At 26.2% G+C, this 21,779-nt stretch overlaps 1 protein-coding gene across 2 annotated transcripts; it reads left to right on the top strand.

Moving 5' to 3' along the window:
* The first annotated feature begins 30 nt into the window (after positions 1-30).
* PIG-T (phosphatidylinositol glycan anchor biosynthesis class T) lies at positions 31-19,788 on the top strand. Of its 2 annotated transcripts, none has more exons than XM_016074328.5 (11): positions 31-629; positions 2,186-2,363; positions 3,165-3,399; positions 6,645-6,731; positions 8,818-8,899; positions 9,771-9,865; positions 12,079-12,292; positions 12,989-13,144; positions 15,293-15,530; positions 18,937-19,089; positions 19,473-19,788. In XM_016074328.5, the coding sequence occupies exons 1-11, from the start codon at positions 446-448 to the stop codon at positions 19,603-19,605; spliced, it is 1,755 nt and encodes a 584-aa protein (XP_015929814.3). In that variant the 5' UTR covers positions 31-445; the 3' UTR covers positions 19,606-19,788. The 2 variants fall into 2 exon arrangements, with proteins under 2 accessions (XP_015929814.3, XP_015929813.3); XM_016074327.5 differs by having other exon boundaries at positions 55-629; positions 8,815-8,899.
* The last annotated feature ends 1,991 nt before the right edge of the window (positions 19,789-21,779 follow it).

Raw genomic sequence — 21,779 nt, 5'->3', positions numbered from 1 at the left:
ATTTTCTAATTTGTAGAGGCAAGACATTTTGTGGAAAGTTTGTTTTTATCAAATGGCAACATACAAAGTTTTCCCATTTGTAAACAACAAATTTTACTTCTGCCGGGGTTTCGGTATATTTATTAGTGCACTTATTTTGGTTGAAAAATAATAGTTTTACGGTTTTTCTAAAATATAATTTCCTTGTATAGTCAATTTTGAGTTTGAGGGAAAATTTTTTCAGAGTTTTACAATGCGTTAATTTCTTTATTTTGTTTTTCTAACAGACGTTAATATTTGCTGCTGATTATTGTGTTTTTGTGATTATCTTCTTCATTTCTTCAAAAAGTTTATCATTTAGGAATTAAAATGGATATGGGTTGTCTCTGATTAACAAAATATTCTTTACTTTCATGAACAAAGTCAATATATATTTATTTTATATTTATGAATTAATATTAAAGTGATGTCCTGTAAAAAAAGCTTTATTTTCTTTTGGTTGTTAAATTTACTGAAAGTTTTCTTCTGTGAATCACAATCAGAGACATTTAATGAAAAACTTTTTGTCAAACCTTTGCCTTCGGGTCATGTGTACACCCAATTTCAATTTGTTGTTCAAAAAGATTTGATTTCCGACGATGAAAACGCCTGTAAGTATTACATTATGGTATTAAAGGTAATGTTTCTGTAAAATGCAATGTGATGGATTTAAAAAGTAAATCAAGTGTTAAATAAATCAGTTTCCCACTTTTTAGTTTTATTGAAATGTGTAAGTTAATGAATAACATTAGCATGACCTGAAAGAATTTTTTAAAAATATTTTATGTGTGTATGTATATCCCAAAGATTTCAGAGAGAATACGATCAACAGCAATTCATATTATAATCTTGCAATTTTTAGACATGATGGTATGTCCTTAAAGTTAGCTTGATATTAACATATTAAGATCTGTTGTGCCAACTACAACTGCCAAGGTGCCAAATGGATTTTCACTTGCAAATTAAAAAAGAAAAAAAAAATTCATGTAGAAGTTTGCCAAAGAGTGGCTTGTACCTTTCAAGTTTATCCTCTTTTGTGATGCTTTTTAGTTTCTTGCAGGCTGCTGTCTGGAAGTTGCTAAGACTTTCAATATTTATTTGTATTTGGAGCAATCTGAAATTATTTTATATTGAATGCTGAAAGTGTTTTAAAACACCAAAACTTCATACGCTACATTAAAAATAAGTTAGTATTAAAAATAAATTATATATTTTTTTTCGAGAAGAGTAATTAAATGGTATTTAAGATAGTAATTACACAAAAATAGTAATCATAAAATTCCTTTGTTGTAGTATCCATATAAGTTATTTTTACTTTTCAAATTAAATTCTTTTGAATTTTATTATTTTTTTAAAGAAAACTACCTTTTATGCTGTGTACGAAAAATTTTAAAGTTATGAGAAATTATTGGGCTTTACAATACTTCTATTCTCCTTATCTCCCACTGCTATGCCTATGATTAATTAAATTAAGGTGTAAGTTAAGAATTTGTAAGTTAATAAATGTGTAAGTTATTACCTATCATAAAAGTTGGAGAATCTTTGCGTTAAAAAAAGATCTAAAATATTATAAATCTGTAATAATTTTCATATTCAGGAAAATACTTTTCTCTTTCCCTAAAATATCAGAACTATGAGGTTTGATTTAAGACTTTTATCTTATAGATAAGATAAGGCTTTAGCTAGTCGTTTAATTCTCAATAAATTTGTATGGTTTGATTATTATATTAATTGTTAAAATTTTTAATGCAAAAAATGTAAAATTTTTGCTCAAAATAAGATATTTTTCATATTTGGTAAAAAAAAAAGTTATAAAAACATGTATTAAATGATAATAAGAGATTTACTTATTTTATGTAAATAACTTAGTAAATTATAGCAGGAAATAAAGTTTATGATTTGTTTAATCTACATCTCATATACAGTTAGAAAAGAAAATTATAGTTTCTTTCATTCTTTTTTTTTAATGGTAATTTTGTAAAACAAATATAGTTAGCCACTTTTTATTCCTTGAAGCAGGTATATATATTTAAAAAAAAGATCCATAGCATATATGCACTGAAATATCATATTAAAATAACAAAAAATAACATTCAGTCATGAATTAGTTATTTTTGTGAAAGTTCTAATGCCTTGATTTTAAAACAAAGTTTTAATTTATTTTCAGTTCGACACTTTAGACTTTTTCCTCGTTCACTTGGAGAAATAATTCATGAATATGATGTCCAAGAATTACATTTCAGTTTAACTCAAGGTTTATGGCGTTATGAAAAGTGGGGATACCCTCTAAGAGATGCCCCACCAGGTGCAGAGCTGTGGGCTTTATTTAAAGGCAATGTATCGAAGTAAGTTTGATGAATAATTCATATTACCTCATTTATTTCAGTAAATATGTTTTTAATATTTATTCAGTTAATAGCATTTTTAATTTTTTAGTAATTCTTTTTCAATAATTAAATTTGTCATTGTCGTATATCTCATTCAATAATTAAATTTGTTTGTCATTCAAAAAGACTCGCTGTTGTAATTCATTTATGTTGGACTAGAGCTGCACAGTGGGCTATCGGCGACGGTTTGGGAAACATGCCATCACAATTTTGACCCTCTGCAGAGAGGATAGCACCCCTGCTTCGGTAGCCTGATGACCTGCATGCGAAGTCGAGCACTTTACAGTAGAACAGTTTCACAAGGACCAATATTGCACGCCCTCAGTCCCTACGCAGACTAATCGAAGAGGTCACCTACCCGCACACTGACCCAAAAACACTTGCAACCTGTTTGCTTATTTACTGAAAGTTCTATAATTTACATGCATACCTTTTACAATGTCTGTAACAAATAAACAATTTATTTAAACTTCGTATTTTTTTAATAAAACCATTGATTTTTCTTAAAAATAAATTATTATTAGGATCTTTATTTTAATATTATCATATCTTTTCTTTTTAACATTCTTGTTATAAATAGATATTTCAATTTAAGTCAATTTTGTGTTATCTCCTTTGGCTTTTGGCTTTTGTTTGTTTGTTTGAGCTTGAATTGAAATCATGTTAAAATAATTAAACCAAATATCAACTTGTAAATTTTGAATGTTTGAATTTATTTGTATTAAAATGCAATAATTACTATAAGTGATATGTATTTAGGGTATCTTCAAACTGGAAGAAGCTGACGAACGTTTTATCTGGGCAATTTTGTGCTTCTTTGAACTTTATTGATGAGACCATCACAGTTATTCCTAAATTCTCATTCAAACCAGAAGGTGCTGTAGTCAGTAACTTGTATAATTCAAGCTTTGTTCGCTATTCTTCTCTACCTCGTGAGATTGTGTGTACTGAAAATCTTACTCCATTCAGAAAGCTGTTGCCTTGTGGTTATCAGGTCATTTTGCTATTTACATAAATATTGTATTTTTTGTATTATGTATTTTTTTTGTGAAATAATTATTTTGTTGTGTATTTCTCTTTCATTATTTATGATTTTTTTTCAAAATTTGTTTCAATAATTTTTTTTACTCCATCAATTATTTTCTGTGTAATTGTAATGTTTAAATACAATTATTTAGATCAAGTATATTGCCATCCAAAAATATGCATAGCATATTTCCTATTATAAAACTGAATTGATAAAACTAAAACTATTCTTTTCTCAATAAATAAAAATCTTTAATATAATCAGTAAATAGATTTATTTAGTTTACAATCTTAAATTGAGTGCAGAGTAAAATATATGTTTCCATAAAATTTTCAAAATATGTTACGAGGCTGCAAAATGTTTTTTTAAAACAAACTCAGTATTATTTTTGACATTTTCTTTTCTGCCTACACATTTAATGCATAAGGTTAAGAATAAGGTCTTAGCAATAAATTAAAGCAATTAATAGCCAAAGGATTCTTTAACTTTCTTTTTCAAAAAATATTCGAACGTCTATATGTCACTCATATTTTTGATTTCTTGATGGGTAGAGGGGCTTGTCCTTGCAGTTGAGCTCGCTCGGCCATTTTCAAATTTGTTTTATGGTTTAATAACTAAATTTTTTTGTAAAAACTAATTTCTTTACAGTGGGGCTCCAGATTATTGAAATTATAATACATTTTCTTTTATTATTAATTAAATTTGATTCTTTATGTAAAGCAGTTTATGATTTTGAATATGTTTGTTTTACTCATAACGGTTCCGAACATAACCAAGATGTGCACTCAACAATAATCTGCTTTTCATCTGTGTCTATGGTATGTTATGCCTGGCCACCTTGTTGAATATGTTGTGAAATTAAATAATTAAGTACTCAAACATTCGACTGATGGACAATGGATAATTCAGAAGAGCTACAAATTTTTTTATTTCCTTTCCCGGTTTATGTTTGGTAGAGATGCTTGGAACTTCTCCCTTTAGAGGTTTTATTTCAAGTTGCCTCTCCCAGTGAAGGTTTATGCAGTGCCTAACAGACTTTTATTTCCCCCCTCTAGTCATCATGGAAGGACAAATTTTCATTATATTTACTGATTGTACTGTTTTCTTTTTCTTCTAATTTTAAATGCATATTTCATATTACATTTAAACTTAAATAATTTTTTCAGATGGTGTTTTTAAATGAAGTATAAATAGCTCTTGTTAGAAAATTTACACCCTTTTTTTTTTGAATGTTTCACTAGACTTTTATTCTATGATATTGTTTCTATTAAGTTATTATTAGAGTTAATGTTGAACTAATTTAAAAATAAATGTATATTTAATCCATATTTTACTCTTTTATTAATTCTTCGCATTTAATAGTAATAATTTGAATATAATATTAACTGTAAATAATAATTTTATTTTGAGTGTTACACATTTTGATTAATTTTAGTATATTTAAACACTAGTACATCAAATCAAGATATTCAGAGGTTTTTGATAAAAGAAAAGTTTATGTTAACACAGAATAAGAATTCACCAAGGTTGAATTATTAAAAAAAAATATTTCTTGCATAATCAGTATAATGTTTTTAGACATTTTTGCATTGTGTGATATAGGTTTAGCATAAAATTTTTTATTTTTATTATAAAGTTTTGGTATATATTTAAAAATGTACACTATATCTTTTTAATTTCATATTAAAGTTCTATTACTTAATATCATATTGCTATTTGGATATGTTATTGGTTTAAAAAACGCATTTATCTATTTTCATTTCAATTGCTTTTTGAGTGGAAGTATTAGTCATTTAAACATTATTTATGTTTTAAATTGAAAGTTTAAGTTTTATTAACATTATCAAAATTGCAATGATATTATAATACATAAAGATTATTGACTTCATATTGTTTGAATAAGTAAATATATTATGTATTATGAGTGCATATTTAAATTAATGAGAATTTACAAATGTTAATTAATCTAAGACAAAGAAATAATATTTTGAATTTAATATAATACTGCTGAGAGTCATATTTTTTAAAAACCCTTATGCACACTTACAATTAACAATTTAACTGAACAATTTAAATTAGTTTCAAGCCAATAAAGATACTTTGAAGTACTTATAAATGGCAATAATAATTAATTAGTTAATTTATTAGTATTTTGTTAACAAGTGTTGCATTGTGATTGTGTTAGATAATTTATTGTATTTTATTTATTGTTAAAGATATTAAAAATAATATACTTGTTGCAGAATATCTTCACTTTATAATGCTTAAACACGTTTATATAATTATACTTTTATAGTATTTATAAGAAATATATTAAAGTGAATTTTTAAATTAGTTTTAAAATGAAAAATAGTGTGGTTTGTCATTTTTAGTTTTAAAACAAAAGATGCTCCATTTATAAATTTTAATTCTTGTAAAATTGTTTCTTGGTTAAATATTCTTTTGATTGAAGCGCTTTCTGTGTCATTAAGTCTTTAAAAACAATAGTTTATCTGTTATATTAAAAGAAGTTGCTAGTTTTAGTAAATTTTTTGTAGAAAACTGAAAATAGAATATGATCCGTGCGGGAGAAACAACTGTAAAATAAATAAGATTGTTTTCTTTAAGTAAACTCTATAAGTTACCAGATCTTCTTCCATAGTTTTCATTTATGAAATAATCTTTTGAACGATTGAAATTTCTGAAACATAATAAGCATAATTTAAAGTGTTTAAATCATGTAAAGGTAGGTTATTCTGAGTTCCAACATCCCTTTTTTCCATTTACATTAGTGTTACTTGTTGTACCATGTGAGAAGCATTAAATCCTTCACCCTGATTAAATCATAGTTTTCAGAACTCCCCCTCCCACCTAGTTGAAGTTATGTATTATCATTTTTATATAATTAAAAATATATTTGTATTTAAACTCTACTATTAGTTCAAATGTTCACTCTTTTTTTAACCTATTAAAAATTTTAAAACATATGGATTGAAACTAAAACAATGGCTTACAGTTAATCCCTTAGGAGAATTTTAAAGTTGTATCATCTCTAAAAAATATTGTAAGCAAAAATTTGCTTTGAGGAGCACACATTCAGGTTGAAATATATTATCATGCTAAATTATGTAGTTGGAAGTTTTCATTTAAATACATTCACAGAATTTTATAATGCATGGAGGAATTGTAAAAAAACAAAACAAAATTGTAATCTTGTAATGTTTGTATTTCAGGCTGGTTTGTCAACACTATTGAATGCATTAAATGTTTTTAATGCTCATTTTGTATCACTGTCAGTTGATGTACAGTTTGTGTGTAAAGTGAGTTTTATTTATGCATCATATTTTTTGTCCACGTAAAAGTTCTTCTAAACTATGCAATTTTTTTATTCTTCATATTTGTATTTTATCCAATTAACGTTTATTTCGAAAACGCAGAATTTTCTTCATCTAATTATGAACCAACTGTGAGAGTTACTTTACTCAAAATGAATAAAACAAAAATTTTTTATTTTTAATTCATTTTGAACACAATTAAGACAAATGTTCAAATTCCTACAAATTTAACATAATCATTAAGAACGAAGTAAAAGCTAGAAAAAGTGAGAAAAGTGTGGGACTTATAGTTAATTACTAGATTAGATAGATAATTATTAGTGAAAAGTATTAATTTAATTAATTCTGCAGTTTAAGTTATTAATATTTTAACACCATTTTGCATCTAAAAATCAATAAAATATTCTATATTTAATTTTTGTGAAAGCTGCTCTTTTCTCCTTAAAATTGATTTCCTTAAATTAGTGTGGTCATTTGTGATCGCTGGCTTTAGCCGAACAGTAGCATGGAAATGTATATGCAGCTCATTAAGTCTGCAAACAGTCCTAAGGTAAAATTGTATTAAAATTTCCTTGCTATGATTTTGTTTTTCATTAAAAAATATGAGTAAAGTTTGTCTTTAATGCAGGAAAGCTACCTGCGACAGTTCAATAAAAGCCAAAAGTAGCAAAAAGTTAAAGAAAGAAAAATAAAAGAAAAAAGGGAAACATACAGACATTTGGCGATAGGAATAAAAACAATGTTCATATTTATTTACGCACATACTCAGTTCAAATCTTGTAATAACATCCTGTAACGCAACATCTCTGTCCATTTATTGCATTAAAAATTAAGCATTCAGACTATTTTGCATGAATTTCTTTCTGTTTTATTCAGTTTATCATTCAATAATATGAATAAAAAACAATTGGTTCTGATGGAAAGTAGTCTGTTTAAAGTTTAAAAAAAATTAAAACTCAATTTCATGGTTATTTAAAGCATTTCTTTATTTTGTTTCTTGTCAAAATGTCTTTGTGTTCAAAAACTAGAACAAAAATTAAAATAGTTAATAAAATCAAGCACTTATTTGAAACATCTTATAAGAAAATTACTGCTTTTTATCATTTATGTCTCTCCCTCCAAACTTTCATTGATTAAAAATATGATTTTTAATATTGTGTTTTTACTACTTTCTTTAATTATATAAAGTTTATCGCATTTGTTTATACGCATTAGCCTATTTAAGACTAATGTTGTGAAAATGAAAAATTTTGTTTCGATATAAAAAGCATTGTGCAAAAAATGTGGTGGTGAACTTATGCTTAAACAGAATTCTCTTTAGGAATAAAAAAGGGCAGGGAGCTTCCTCACAGAAAAGGGAACTTTGAGTTTTGAAAGGGCACTCACTACCTATAAAATTTATCAAAATATATAATAATTATGTAATAACTGAATTTGAGCCTCAACAATTTTAAATTACCCTCTTTAATTTGATGTGTGTATTTCAGAAAGAAATTCTCGCTCTTTATCAAAATAGGAAAATTATTTATAGTTTATAAAAAATAATTATAGGCATGCTAAAAGACAATCACTGCCCATTTTTTTTCTCCATAAAAGTGAATTAAAAAAAATGATAGACTGATAAACAATTTAAAAGCTTTTTTCTATAATTTAAACTGAAAATTATGAAAAAAAATAAACATTTAAAGACACAATTTTTTAAAAAGTGTTTATTTAAAAAATAATTTTAAAATTAAAAATCACTTAAAAAATTCATTAATATACCCTCCCTCCCATAAAAAGAGATACTTATAAAAATTTAACCAGCTGAGAATAATCCTAACAAAATAAATGCTTGTAATAGTAATCAGAATTAAACCTATAAACAGAGATAATTTTACCAGCGTAAAATTATTATTTTAAACTGTTAATTATTTTTTAAAATGGAATATGAATAAAAAGGCAGTGTTTCTAAGTGATGCCTGCTTATTTTTATGGAAAGGGAAAAGAGGATAATGGGAAAGGGAATGATGGCCCTTGATGGGTTAATGTAAATAAGTAAATTTTAGTAACTGATATTTCTATTTAGCAGGAAAGTTGCTCAAATATTGCAGTGCAGCTTGTCCAGTCTGTAGCTGTTGTTTTTGACTTGCCAGTCCAACTTAAAAAACAAGGTACTGATTTTTTGAAGAAAAATTTCTATGTTACTATAGTTAATAAGTTTTATTAAATAGATTGCTAATTAAATTTAAAATAATATTATTATGTTGCGCTTAGTTGAGAGTTAGGCATTTTAAATGGGTACAATAATTTTTAGTATAGTTGTAAATTTAGAAACGATCTTTACAAAATCAATGTTTCATATTATGTAATTTGTTTCTGTTTCAGTTTTTCAAAGAAACCAGTATCGGTTATCTTTCTATTTGTTTTCTAATTTACATATTATTGTTTTTTATTTTCATTCTAAATATATAAGATAATAAATTTTTTTTTCCTTTGAATTTTATATGTATTCATGTCACTTCGAAGCTCTACCCAAAATGTTTTTTTAAAATTTTTTAAATTATATTTTAAAACTTACTTACTTATTATTATTATTTGAAAAACTGAAAACAAGAAGTAAAAATATAAATTTTGTAAATTCATTCCTTTTTACTGAATTGTTATTTATTTAAATAATGTTTTTTAATAAGCATATGAGCACGCAGATAAGCTTAGGATGCCTGTAACGATTTTAAAATTTATACTCCTAATTTATCTAGATGCTCGTATGATGCTATTTATGTTTAGTTTTAAGATAAAATTATTTTATGAAACCAATGGCCACTTATATTTTAAGCTTTTCTGTGTATCAGAATATCTAGTTATTATTAGCAACTGGCAATTTCATAATTAATAAAGGCAAATAATCAAGATTCAGTTATTTATATATTAAAGTGGGCTTTTAAAATTTTTCTTAATGGCTAAGAATAGTTTTAATTTGCCATCTTAAATAAATCATTTTTCTAACCTCAATTGGCATTTATAGTAAGATTTTGATTTCAGATTGGTCATTAGTAAAACTTTTTGGTTCAAGTTTATCAAGTACTTGTCCAGTTGCATCAACCAGTGAAGTGTTTGTTGATATTTCCTCTAATAAGGTATGTTTTGCCACTAGCTTAGTTATTTTCAGTTTTGTAGTAAGGTTTTATTTTAATTATTACTAGCATGCAAGAGTACGGTGGCTGAGTAGTACGACTTGGCACTCCTGTTCTGCAGGTTCTATCCTCGAGTCGGGCACGTTTCATTCATCCTTTTATACCTTCTGGGGGTGGATAAAATGAATACCAAGCATGCTTGAGGACTAAACACTTAGGGTTTTGCCTTCAGCTGACCACCTAACTGGAACATCTGATCTCCACACCCCAGAGCCCAACGTTTAAAAAACTGGAAAAATCTGATTATATAATTGACAGGTAAAACACAGTAGGACTTGGCTCTCCATGGGCTGTCATGCCAATGATTTTAGTTTTATTAGATTCATATTCACGCGAGTTTAAAATCCAATTTTGTGATTCGTTTATGTGGTTGTAATATCAAACATCAATTTTACTATTCATATGTGATTTCAAAATTAGACATTGTGGGATTCATATTCACGATGTTTAAAGATTATGTATGGTGATTCGCATTTACGCGATCTGAAAATTACGCATCATGATTTGCATTTTTATGTATATATAGACAGGGTGCGTAGCGCTTGTAAAAAGTACTTAAAGGTGCTTTTTTGGGGATTTCGTTTTAAAAGCTTTTAAAGGTGCTTTTTTCAGCTGGCGTTTTTAAAAAGTGCTTTTTTCCGAAATTTTTGTTTGTCTCCCTTCAGTGATATCTGGTGGATCCTATGCATTTCACGAAAAATGGGGAGTTTGCTACGTAATCATTTATGCGGACTTCATGCCGTACCCACGTTATGACTTGTGCATATGCGCGCACTTTAAACCCAAACCCGAGTGCTCCAATTCGGATAGAGAATATCAGATCCTTATGAAATGTTTTTCTTCATAATTTATTTAAATTTTGTTCTTGTTTATTTTATTTTACTTCTGACATTTTTTTTGACGTAGGGGGTAAGGGTACTTTTGTTCTGAGATCAGGGTCAAGTTGAATTCACTCGGTGATGTTTCGATTTACGCCCGTTTCTTTCTTTTTTTTTTTAAACGCTAAAACTGTTTATAAAAAGTTTTTGTTTTTCAATAATATCATTGATTGAATATGAATTTTTTTGAGTTCTTGAAAATTTTTGTAAAGTGCTTGAAAAGTTTTTAAAAAGTGCTTATTTTTGATTCAAAGATTTGGCTACGCACCCTGATAGAGTTATAGATGTAGAGTTTCATATCACGTGAATAGAGATTCATATTCATGTGATTCAAAAGCCACATATCGAGATTCATATTTTCTCAATTTAAAATAAAATATTGCAATACTTATTCACACTATTTTAAAATTAGTCATTGAGATTTGTAATCACATGGTTTAAATGTTTAAAAAAGTGCACTTTTTTTGTCAAATTTTTGGATATTACAGCTTCTACATATATCGTATGTATATATAGTATATAGTACACATATAGTATATATTCTTGGATTTCTTTTTTTTTTACTTTCTAACTACTCTCATCTCTGTGAATTACAGAGTGGGAAGTACTGCTACAATCAAAATGCTATAGGTTTTCTTGATATAAGTCCTATCTTATGGGTTATGTATATAAAGAAGTATAGGATATTAGAAAAAGCCAAGAGTCTGAGATAGAAAGATGATAAAAATGAAAAGAGCATTGTATACTGTACTGAAATCTATAGTAATGGGAGCGAGTAGTCCACAGACCCAGTTATAAAATTAAAAATAAACTTTTTTGTTATATAATAAAATTTTTAATTTTTTCAACAAGTACTTAATTTAATATTTTAATTTTTTTCAGTAGAAGATCTATCAAAAACAATTCTATAAACCACAGTTCTCCATAAAAGGCATTGACTTTATAATCTTTAGAACGAACAAGTTTTTTAATTTAATGGATTTTATGTATAATGTTTTTTATAATTTTAATTTCTTTCTGTAAATAATAAACTCTTAAAAGCTTATTTTTATATTTTTAAATATTTTTATTTAAAAATTATTTTAAAGCATTACCAAGCTGCTTCAGATATATTGCCATGTTTAGTTCGTAAGTTTGTGAAATAATCTGAATACAAAATAATAAAGCAAAGCCTCATATTTTAAGGTTTGCATTTTAAAGATCTTTTATTGTATTACCTTTTTATGAATTATATATTTTATTCTTATATTCTTTTTTTTATTTTTATTTTTTTTGAAGACTCAAAATCCATTTACTTTAAGTATTTCACCAACTGATATTATTGAAGAAAATGCAGACCAAATAGGATATGAAAACAAAAGAATTGCTTTCTATGATCTAAAACAATTATTTAAAAGTATGCATCTTGTAAATATTGCTGCCATCTACAAAAGTGCCCATGTTTATGGAATTATACCTCCACCAATCATATATGTTGATAGAAAATTGACAGGTAAAACATTTTAATATTGATATCACCATATATATCTTTAGGTTTTTTATTTTGTTGGAAATTTGCATTCTTCAGTTGTATTTTATTTTTAGAAATTTTAATATTAAAACTATGCTGTAGTTGGTATAATGCCCAGATTTTTTGTGTGTTAAGTAGTTTTAATTGAAAATATTCTTGAAATACCACAATATTTTGTAAAGTGAAAGCATTTTATTACCCTAACTAAAGTGTTTTTTTAAATGATTGTTTAACATTATTATTCTATTATTCTAATTATATAATGAAACACTACTTATAGTTACATTGATATTATGTGATACTTATTAGTTACATTTTTTAAGTGTACAAAGATTTAAGATACAATCATTAAAAGTAGATTGCTGTTGCATTATTATAATTACCATGAATCACTAAATGTTTAAAATAACCAACTGTATTTAATATCTGGTACTAATATGGAATAGTTTACAGACTTTTACATTTCTAATTAAAAAAAATTATGTATGAAAATTTTAATAAGAAATGTTTAAATTGCTTAAAGTAATACCTTTAAATTATTTTAAATAGATAATTTTTTGGAGGAGGTCTTATATGAATTCATTAGTAAATTGTAGTTACAAAAAAATTGTGAATAAATTGTTTCTTTTTATGCAATTTAGAGGTTTAGACTGTAACTGATAGCTTTTTATGTTTTAGGTTATGGGCAAGAAAATGGCGGAATTTCGTACACTTTTTATAATAATCATCCTAAAAATCCTCTAAAAATAATTCATTTTGATGTAATTCCATGGTATATAAGATTGTATAGTCACACATTGGCTATAACTAATGGAGGTTCAACTATTTCACCTGGTAAATATGTTTTTTTTTTGTGTTCTAAAGTTTTTTTTTAATGAATTTCTAATCTTTTTGTTTGTGATGTCTAACAGATGCATTATCTGCTTACACAACAACAATTTTGTGTTCTAAACACCCAAGTCAACTTAAATTCATTTTGCTTTTGTGTTTGATATTTAAATTCACAAGCATTAAATTCTTTCTCATGTGACTTTTTTTTCTTAAAGATTTTGATTTATAATGCTTAGATCATTTGAAGTTTTATAGTGTAAAATATGAATTGTTTCAGTACAAATAAAAAATTTTAGACAGTTTTTCTCCTGTGTTTTTAGAACAATATTTATATTTTTAAATATAAACATTTATGCAGAATTGAAAATGCCTAAAGTTATTTAAAGTCTTAATTAATTTTTTGTAAAATTTATAATGAAAATAGCTTTTATTTTCTTCAAAGAAAGAATATTTTTTTACATTGCAAATATTCATATTTATTTAAACAAGCTTTAATTAAACTTTTACTACGTTATTTAGTTGCAAGTTACATGAAAAACTGCACCGCTAAAAAGAAAAAAAATTGTTTTTACTTTGAGTTCCAACACGTTCGTTGAAATATATACCTGTATTTAAAATTTTACTGATGAATATTTGTGATGAATCTCTTATGGATGAATCTTTATGTGACACAATTTAGATATTTCTATAATTCTAGTTCTATGTTTTTATTCTCATTTTAGTTGCTTTTCATAAAAATTATTATTGAGTAATATGTGCAAATAATAAATTTTAATATGTTCGTTTCCAACATGTTCGTTGAAATATATACCTGTATTTAAAATTTTACTGATGAATATTTGTGATGAATCTCTTATGGATGAATCTTTATGTGACACAATTTAGATATTTCTATAATTCTAGTTCTATGTTTTTATTCTCATTTTAGTTCCTTTTCATAAAAATTATTATTGAGTAATATGTGCAAATAATAAATTTTAATACAATTAATGTCCAATATTGCAACCAAATTTTTATTGAAAAATATTTGTAATGTCAGTGAAACTTATTTGCAATTTTCCTGTGACATGCTTTTACATCAGACTGCAGGGCTTTCAAATGAGTCTCATTTTTTAACCTTTTGGTCTGTTTCGGTTCTATTTTTTAAGATTTTTGGTCCAACAAGACTATTTATGTATTTACTTTTTTATCTTTTTTAGACTTAAATTTTTTATAAGCTTTTTTCTTTCTTTTGAATTTGACTATTTCCCTCAATATTTTTTTTCTTGGAGCAAACTTCTCGATTTGTATTCCCTTTATCATTTTGAAATGCTTACTGTGAAAAGGTGCGCTTCTCATCTATTGTTTTTTGTTCACGGTGATTCACAACGATATACTTTTCTTAATTCTGCTTGTTTTTATATTATCTCAGTATATATAATTGAATTAAAGAAAGTTATTTCTGTACGAAAATTTTTTAATTATTGGGGAAACACTTGGTTCACTTTTTCAGACATGAAAATTTTTTTTTCTCACATTTTTCTCTGTTTTGGTCCCTTTTTTAACGCTTCCTTTTCTTGGAAAATTGTTGAGAGCTTTGCACAGACCAACATTTTCTTCACTATTTTCAAACTAGAAATGATAAAATTTTTATTTTACTCTAAAATTTAAAACTTTGATAAAAAACTTTTTTTCTCAATAATTTCTAAATTTAGCTGGTTATTCTAAAAATCCTTAGTGAGTAGGTGTTTTCAATTAAGCAAGTTTAAATACATTTGTGACAAAGCTTTTCTTTTGATTATATTGATTCACCCTTTCTTTTCAGACTAGCCTTTTTTTTTGTCTTTGTTGTAGTCTTTTTTGCAATTTGTGTGTGTGTAAGTTCAAATGAGTTCTTAATAATCTAGGAGTTATAAAAAATTAAATTTAACTTTTATTACATTTAGTTCATTGGTCTCTTCATTTTAGTGAAAGATTCAAACCATTAAATCTTCATTCTTAATTTAATTAAATCTTCTTAGTTTTACTTAATTTTCCTTTGTTTCTGTAAGTAATTTGTTTAAATTGTCCAAAATCTTTATTTTTCTCATGCTGTACTTTTTATGCCTAAAATATAAATTTTCATATCAATATAAAGATTAACCATTTTGTACTATTGCTCTCATTGTATAGATTTCTTGTATTACAAGCCTGCTAAAGACCGTAGTCGACCTCATCATCTTGAACTTGTGTTGACGTTACCTCCTAAGTCCAAAACAGAATTGAAAATAGAATTTGATTTTGCTTTCTTAAAGTGGACAGAATATCCTCCAGATGCTAATCATGGGTTTTACATTAGTTCAGCTGTTATTAGCACCTTACTGGATACCAACAAAAATTTCTCCTACTTCCCTGGAAATAAACAAACTAGGTACAGTTATACAAGTTGCAAACTGGGAAATATATTGATCAAGGCTGCTAATGGGAAATTATAGAAATAAAAATAATTCAAAAGTACGAAACTCACCACCAAAAGTCTTGAATTCTAATAAATTGAAAATATCTGGCTAAAACTGATGACAATCTCAGTACATGTGATTTGAATTCTTATACCTAAAGGGTTATAGTGTTGCTTAACAACTTCAGAGTTGTCTAGATTAGAGTTGTAAAGAATAATAACAATGGAATCACTTACAGTATAAAGTTATGTTTTTTTTTATCAGCCTAGGTGCTCCTCAATACTATGCCATAATTGTGTAAATTATAGATCAATTGATTTAACTTTTTAAATATAAAAATGTAACTTTATTTTTAGTATGTTTTCAAACGGAAATTAGCAGTTTTTTGGTATATCATAATTTAAATAATTTGATAAAAACGCTATAGATATCATAATTCTCAAAACCTAATTATTTCACAAAATATAAGATTATTTAAATTTAATTTAATGCAGGATAGATAACCTTTCCAATTATTAAAATTTATTTTAAGGTCTGGAACAAATACATATGCCTAATTTTAAGATTTTATCATGTTAATAGATTCTATTTTAATTTTACAAAGAAAATTTTGCTTTGGCTTTCCCCCCCTATAGATTTTATTTTTCAGACAATCACAAACTGTTCCCAATGTATATTAACTCTCTAAATAACATTGAATGTTCAATGAATTCGAATATTTCTTATAACGAATTAATATTACCTTTTAATCTCTCATCACCTTCAATATTAACTATTTGCTATTTAACTTTCTCTTTATTCCATTGCTAAATTTTCTTTAGTTTTATGTCTAAAATGAAATAAAACTTCTGCCCCTAAATCAGATATTTATGTTTTCATGGATAATGCGAACACTCTATAATATTATAATATCTGATTGATTATGATATTGTTAGTGTCGTCATATAGAAACAGCTGTTTTTTCTCTTGGAAACAAAAATAAATGTGATAAATTATTACTAAATGTATTTCCCAGTTTGCAAATGTTTTTTTTTTTTTTTTATGTTTTATATTTTGTACATGGTTCATTCTAAGTTGTTTTCATATCCCAGATTTTCATGAAATTTTTGTAGAAATGTTCATGACAAAAAGTGACTAAAATAGTTTCAGAATATTTGGTTCAAAACTTCAATTAGGGTGCCATTTTGAAATTTGACTACTTAAAAAAAATGATGTAACTACGGATGGGGTCTCGTTTGTAAATAATGTCTATTTCTTTTTTATTTATGAGTGGATTTTCTATATTTTGGTGTCATTAGAAAGAAAAAAGTCAACACTATGCAATTAAGCTATTGAAATGCGGCAAATATTTATATAATTTTTAAAAAATTTCTATTATTCTTTTATATTTCTATTATTCTTCGGCTTCATCATTTTTCTCTTTTATTTTATCTCCCAATGCTACGACCTCAGCCGCTACCCCGCTGGAAGATTATGGTCTTCAGTAATTACATCCTGATAAGTATCAATTTCTTTTGGAATACCTTCAATTAGTAAGTCATAGTATCTCATGGATGTTTATAATTTATCTATGCACGCATCTTTAGGAATGGATGATTGAGGGAACGTCTTTTCAATTTGTCAGACTATTGCTAATTAGGGCTTTAAGAAATCTTTCTTAAATTATTTAAGAAAAGACTTTCAGAGGAAAAGAATTTCAGAAAAGCATTTAAAATTCTTCAGACATCAGATAATGAAAATTTTTTGGTAAGAAAAAATATTTCGTAAAATCTAAGATCACCCAGTTATGTTTTATGCTGAAAAGGGTTTTTTCTACTACCAGCATAGCAATTGTGTAGAGAATTTATGATTTTTCGCGTTATCGAAACATTCGTGATTTTGAGTTTTTAATGTTTGTACATATATATATTTAGGCAGTTCAATTGGTTATTAGTTATGCCACTGTGGTATGCACGATTTTGTTAATATGGAAATGTGTAGGAAAAATCTTCACTTTCCTTTTTCACACTTAGGTAATTTTCTTTTCGGATTCATCATTGTTGATTATTTGCAATAATTTCTTGATGCCTTAATTCTTTATAAATATTTTAATTATTGTTTATGGGTAAGGAATTAAACTGCCACTGTGTTGGAACGGGTATCTATCTCTGGTGGCAGTTTTAAATTCACCCAAGCTTTAGATGCTACATGTTTAGCTTATATCATAATTAAAGGCAGGCAACGTACAAAGCTGATTACTTTGCCCTGTCATGCTGTTGGTCTTAAAATTGTGAAGCTTTAATCTATATAACCTTCTTTATCAGTAACTGGCTATTTTGTTAATACTTTACTTTGCTTTTTCTTTACTTTTTCTAGTATTTATCAAACTAGTAGTTTTCTTAATAAATACTTCATTAAATTTTACGGTTTATTCCTCTTTTAGGTAGGTAGGTGGGTATTTTTATTTAAGTAACACAGGAGCTGTTCAATGGGCTATTGGCAATGGTCTGGGAAACATCCCTGAGGATGATACGAAGACATGCCATCACAATTTTGATCTTCTGTAGAGGGGGTGGCTCCCCTGCTTTGGTAGCCCAGCAACCTGTTAATGAGCTGGAACGTGGAACCTGGATTTTAATTAGAAACATATACAAAAAAAAAGAGAATGTTGAAGACAATTTTTCTATTGTAGAGTGAGGCAGAAATACTCAAAGTTATTGCACCATATAATCATAGTTAACTAATTACTTTTTAATTTGTGTGTTCATTTCTTTTTGTCTGTCATTTTAATTACAAAATATCTTATAATATATCTTTTAGTTTAGGTATTGTTTTTTTTTGGCTATTTTACAATGTCAAGTGAAAAATCTGTTTTATAAAGAAAAATAGCAGCTTGAAAGTGTTACTTAGGTCTCACAATCGTTGTACTCGAAATTTTGAACTCTCTATAGCTAACGCTTAGCAGGAATGAAATAGATTAAAGTCAAAAGACCTGCAGCCTTTGTTGAAAATTTTATTAAGCGTTAGTCTCTCAGTATAGCTGTAAAAAGCAGCCACTTTGAAATAAATAAATTATTTATTGTTAAAAGTCTACTCTTATTATTATTTGTTTCATTTTGTTAAAATATTTATTTTTAATAAAGTTGTATTAAAAACTGTTTGTTGGTTTTTTTTGCCCCACCTTGTATGTATACTAATTTAAACATTATCTATTTTTCTTATTTTTAACTCAAATAGAGTTAATATTGCTATATAACTCTATACTAGAAATTGTCATTTTTAAATTTTCATATAAAAATTAAGCTATTATTTTTTGAAATCATATATTAATTAGAAGTTTTTGCTTTTATTATTTTAGTTTTCTTTTTGAATGAATCTGGTTTTTTATTGTTGTTTTAGAATCGATGACGGAAACTTTCTAAGGATTCATACAAAAATATTGCTGGTGTCATTACCCACGCCTGATTTTAGTATGCCTTATAACGTAATTTGTTTGACATGTACTGTTGTTGCTTTAGCTTTTGGACCTATTCATAATATTACTACAAAGACGTAAGCTATGCCATTATTATTTAAATTTATTTAGTTCTAAGATTTTATTGTGTTATTGAATTTTGTTTTATTTTAATTTTGTTTTGAAATTAAAATTGGTATGTCTTGTCTTTTTGATTCAATGAAAACTTATATTGATGATGATTACAGTGATTTCCTTGTTAAACTGGGATATTAATAAATTTATTAACGGAATAATTATTGCTGTTGATTTCTATAAGCATTTTTTTCATAATTGCTAAGATGAATCTTAATTAAATAAGGAATTGAAAAAAGGAAGAAAAAACATTTAAAAAAATAAGGCTAAAGTTAAAAATTATTTTACTTATAAATAATGTTTTGCAGTATGTGTATAAAGTAAAATTTTTAAAATTATTTTATAGTTTACAACCCCTTGATGAAAGCAGTGAGAATCCTTTCCTTTCGAAGCTAAAAAAACAGTTAAAATTGTTTTGGGAATCTATAAGAGACAAAGCAAAGAAACAACCAGAAGAGGATGTTAAGAAGACTCAATAAGAATAAATTTTAGGATTCAAAATTAATTAAATGTCAATGTAAGACAGGTTCCTTTTTACAACCTAGTTGTAAGTTTTTTTTCATTAATGTATTAATTTACACTACATGTTTTTACATTACTGTATTAATTTACAGTTTCATGTACATATTTCATAGAATAATAAAATTTCCTTTAAATTATCAGTTCAATTTTAATTATGCTGTTTTTTCTTCTAAAAAAAAGTTTTGTTTGAATATAAACGGGACATAAGTTTATGAATTATTAATCTTTTCCTGCATCCAAATTAAAATAGCTAAAATATACACTAAAAAATTAAAAAAAAATTATATTTAAGAGAAATCCTAAGTTAGAAGGCTTGATTTTTCTATGATTGCATCAGAAAAGATGAATAAAACCCCTACTAATTTAAGCTTTTAAATTAGTTTTTATTGTGTTGAATTAATTTTGCTCAAATGAGGAAAAATGTAAAAATTGTCCCTCTAAGCATTTTGCATAGTGAATAAAACAAGAAAGTAATTAAGATATTAATAATGTGCAATGAAACTTAATTTAAGAAGTTGTGTAATTACATGGTTGTATTTTGTAATTATTTTGTTTAATACAAACATTAGTCTTGTGTAATCAGATTTCTCCCATGCCCTTTCCAAGCAGGACCAACTAACCTGAGCTTATATTATATCTATTTTATATTTGTCTTACATTTGCCGAAACTGCAAGTAATTTCTCTTACTGAATTGGCAGCACTTTAGTAATACATAAATGCAATTTACCTGTTTTCTTTTAAAATATGTAAATACTTTACATACTAAAAAAAGACATATTTTTCATTGGAAAGTTACATGAACCTATAAGATAATTTTTTCTTCATATTTTCTCCTCAACTAAAGACTTTTGTTGTTACACTTTTTTGTCATATTTGAAAAAAAAGGTGTGGTGAAAAATATGGATATTGTACTGTGTACACTAGATACTGTAAACACGAACAACACCACAATGATTTACGAAGATGTATTTTAATAGATTTTTGAAGTATTGAATAGATTTTGGTTTCAATACACCAAATAAATTTGAGTAAATATTGATAGTTATTTTTTTTTATTTCATTTGAATTCAAATTTTAAACAAAATGACTTTTTTCATTTAACTTTAAAATGTTTAACCATCAACAATGCTACAGTGCAGATTTGAGAAGATAGACTTTAATAGATTTGTGAAGTATTAAATCAATTTCAGTTTCTACTAAATTTGTGCATTGATAGTTATAGTGTTGCTTAATTTAAATTTAAACTTTATAATTAACTAATTTTTCTCTGTTGTTTGCTTTGTCATTTCTGTAGTTGATGAAAAAGATGTTTCTACATTTTTTGTTCTAATTTTTCAAGAAAAATTAAAATACTTAGGACTATTTTTATTTTATTTAAATCATATTTTTGAAGAATTTGGTATCTATAATGTGAATTTTTTTAATGTTTGTCTGAATTTAGGCTTAGTCATGCATTCTTTGAAAAAAGGGTTTTTATTTTCAGCTAATGCCCTTAAACTTAACACAATTCTTGGGGGTTTGCTCAATATATGAGTGACAGTAAATTATTGAAACGATAAATTATCGTAAAGCCATACCACATAGTGAGGAGTCGCAAAGTGCTGAGTCTTTGAGGTTGCCCTAGGTAAGAAAGCTAGGTATTAAAAACCAACATTAATAGAAAAGTGGTACTGATTCATTTTGCTTTGAGCAAAAGTAAAAGCTTGCCATAATTTTGACGTCAATGATGCTTAATTATTTTTTCTAATAGGTACTAATTGAAATTATAAAATAAGCTATATACTAAAAAGCAAAATTGCTGAAGAAATGGTACTAATTCCTTTAGGAGAAACATAAAAAAATGTCTCATTTTCATTGACGTTAATAATTCTTAATTAATTTTGGTTATAGACGCTACTGGTGTTATGGTAATTTTTAATAGGTTCCAAATTTATTAATATAGGTACAATTAGTATATTTGGTACTTATAAAACTACATCAATACTATGCCGTTTTACTGTGGAAAAAGGTTTTTTAGAGAGGCTAATTTTATTAAAATGTAACATGGCGACTTTAAAAAAAATGTTTTAATTTAATGTTTAAGTATTACGAAGATTTGATTTTTATATGAAAATTGTTCATTGTATTTCA

Source organism: Parasteatoda tepidariorum, chromosome 1 (genome assembly GCF_982258835.1).
Source record: "Parasteatoda tepidariorum strain Cologne lab strain chromosome 1, Ptep-v5.0, whole genome shotgun sequence".
NCBI lineage: Eukaryota > Metazoa > Arthropoda > Arachnida > Araneae > Theridiidae > Parasteatoda > Parasteatoda tepidariorum.
Note: the sequence above shows the minus strand (reverse complement) of the source record. Positions and strands in the feature narration are given on the sequence as shown.

What these genes read in the sequence shown, in the direction of transcription:
- PIG-T (XM_016074327.5), top strand. Translation starts at nt 446, where the DNA reads ATGTCCTGTAAAAAAAGCTTTATTTTCTTTTGGTTGTTAAATTTACTG. An exon ending in ATGTACAGTTTGTGTGTAAA is followed by an intron (nt 6,732 to 8,814) that starts GTGAGTTTTATT and finishes ATTTCTATTTAG; the next exon opens with CAGGAAAGTTGCTCAAATAT. An exon ending in CCTGGAAATAAACAAACTAG is followed by an intron (nt 15,531 to 18,936) that starts GTACAGTTATAC and finishes TTGTTGTTTTAG; the next exon opens with AATCGATGACGGAAACTTTC.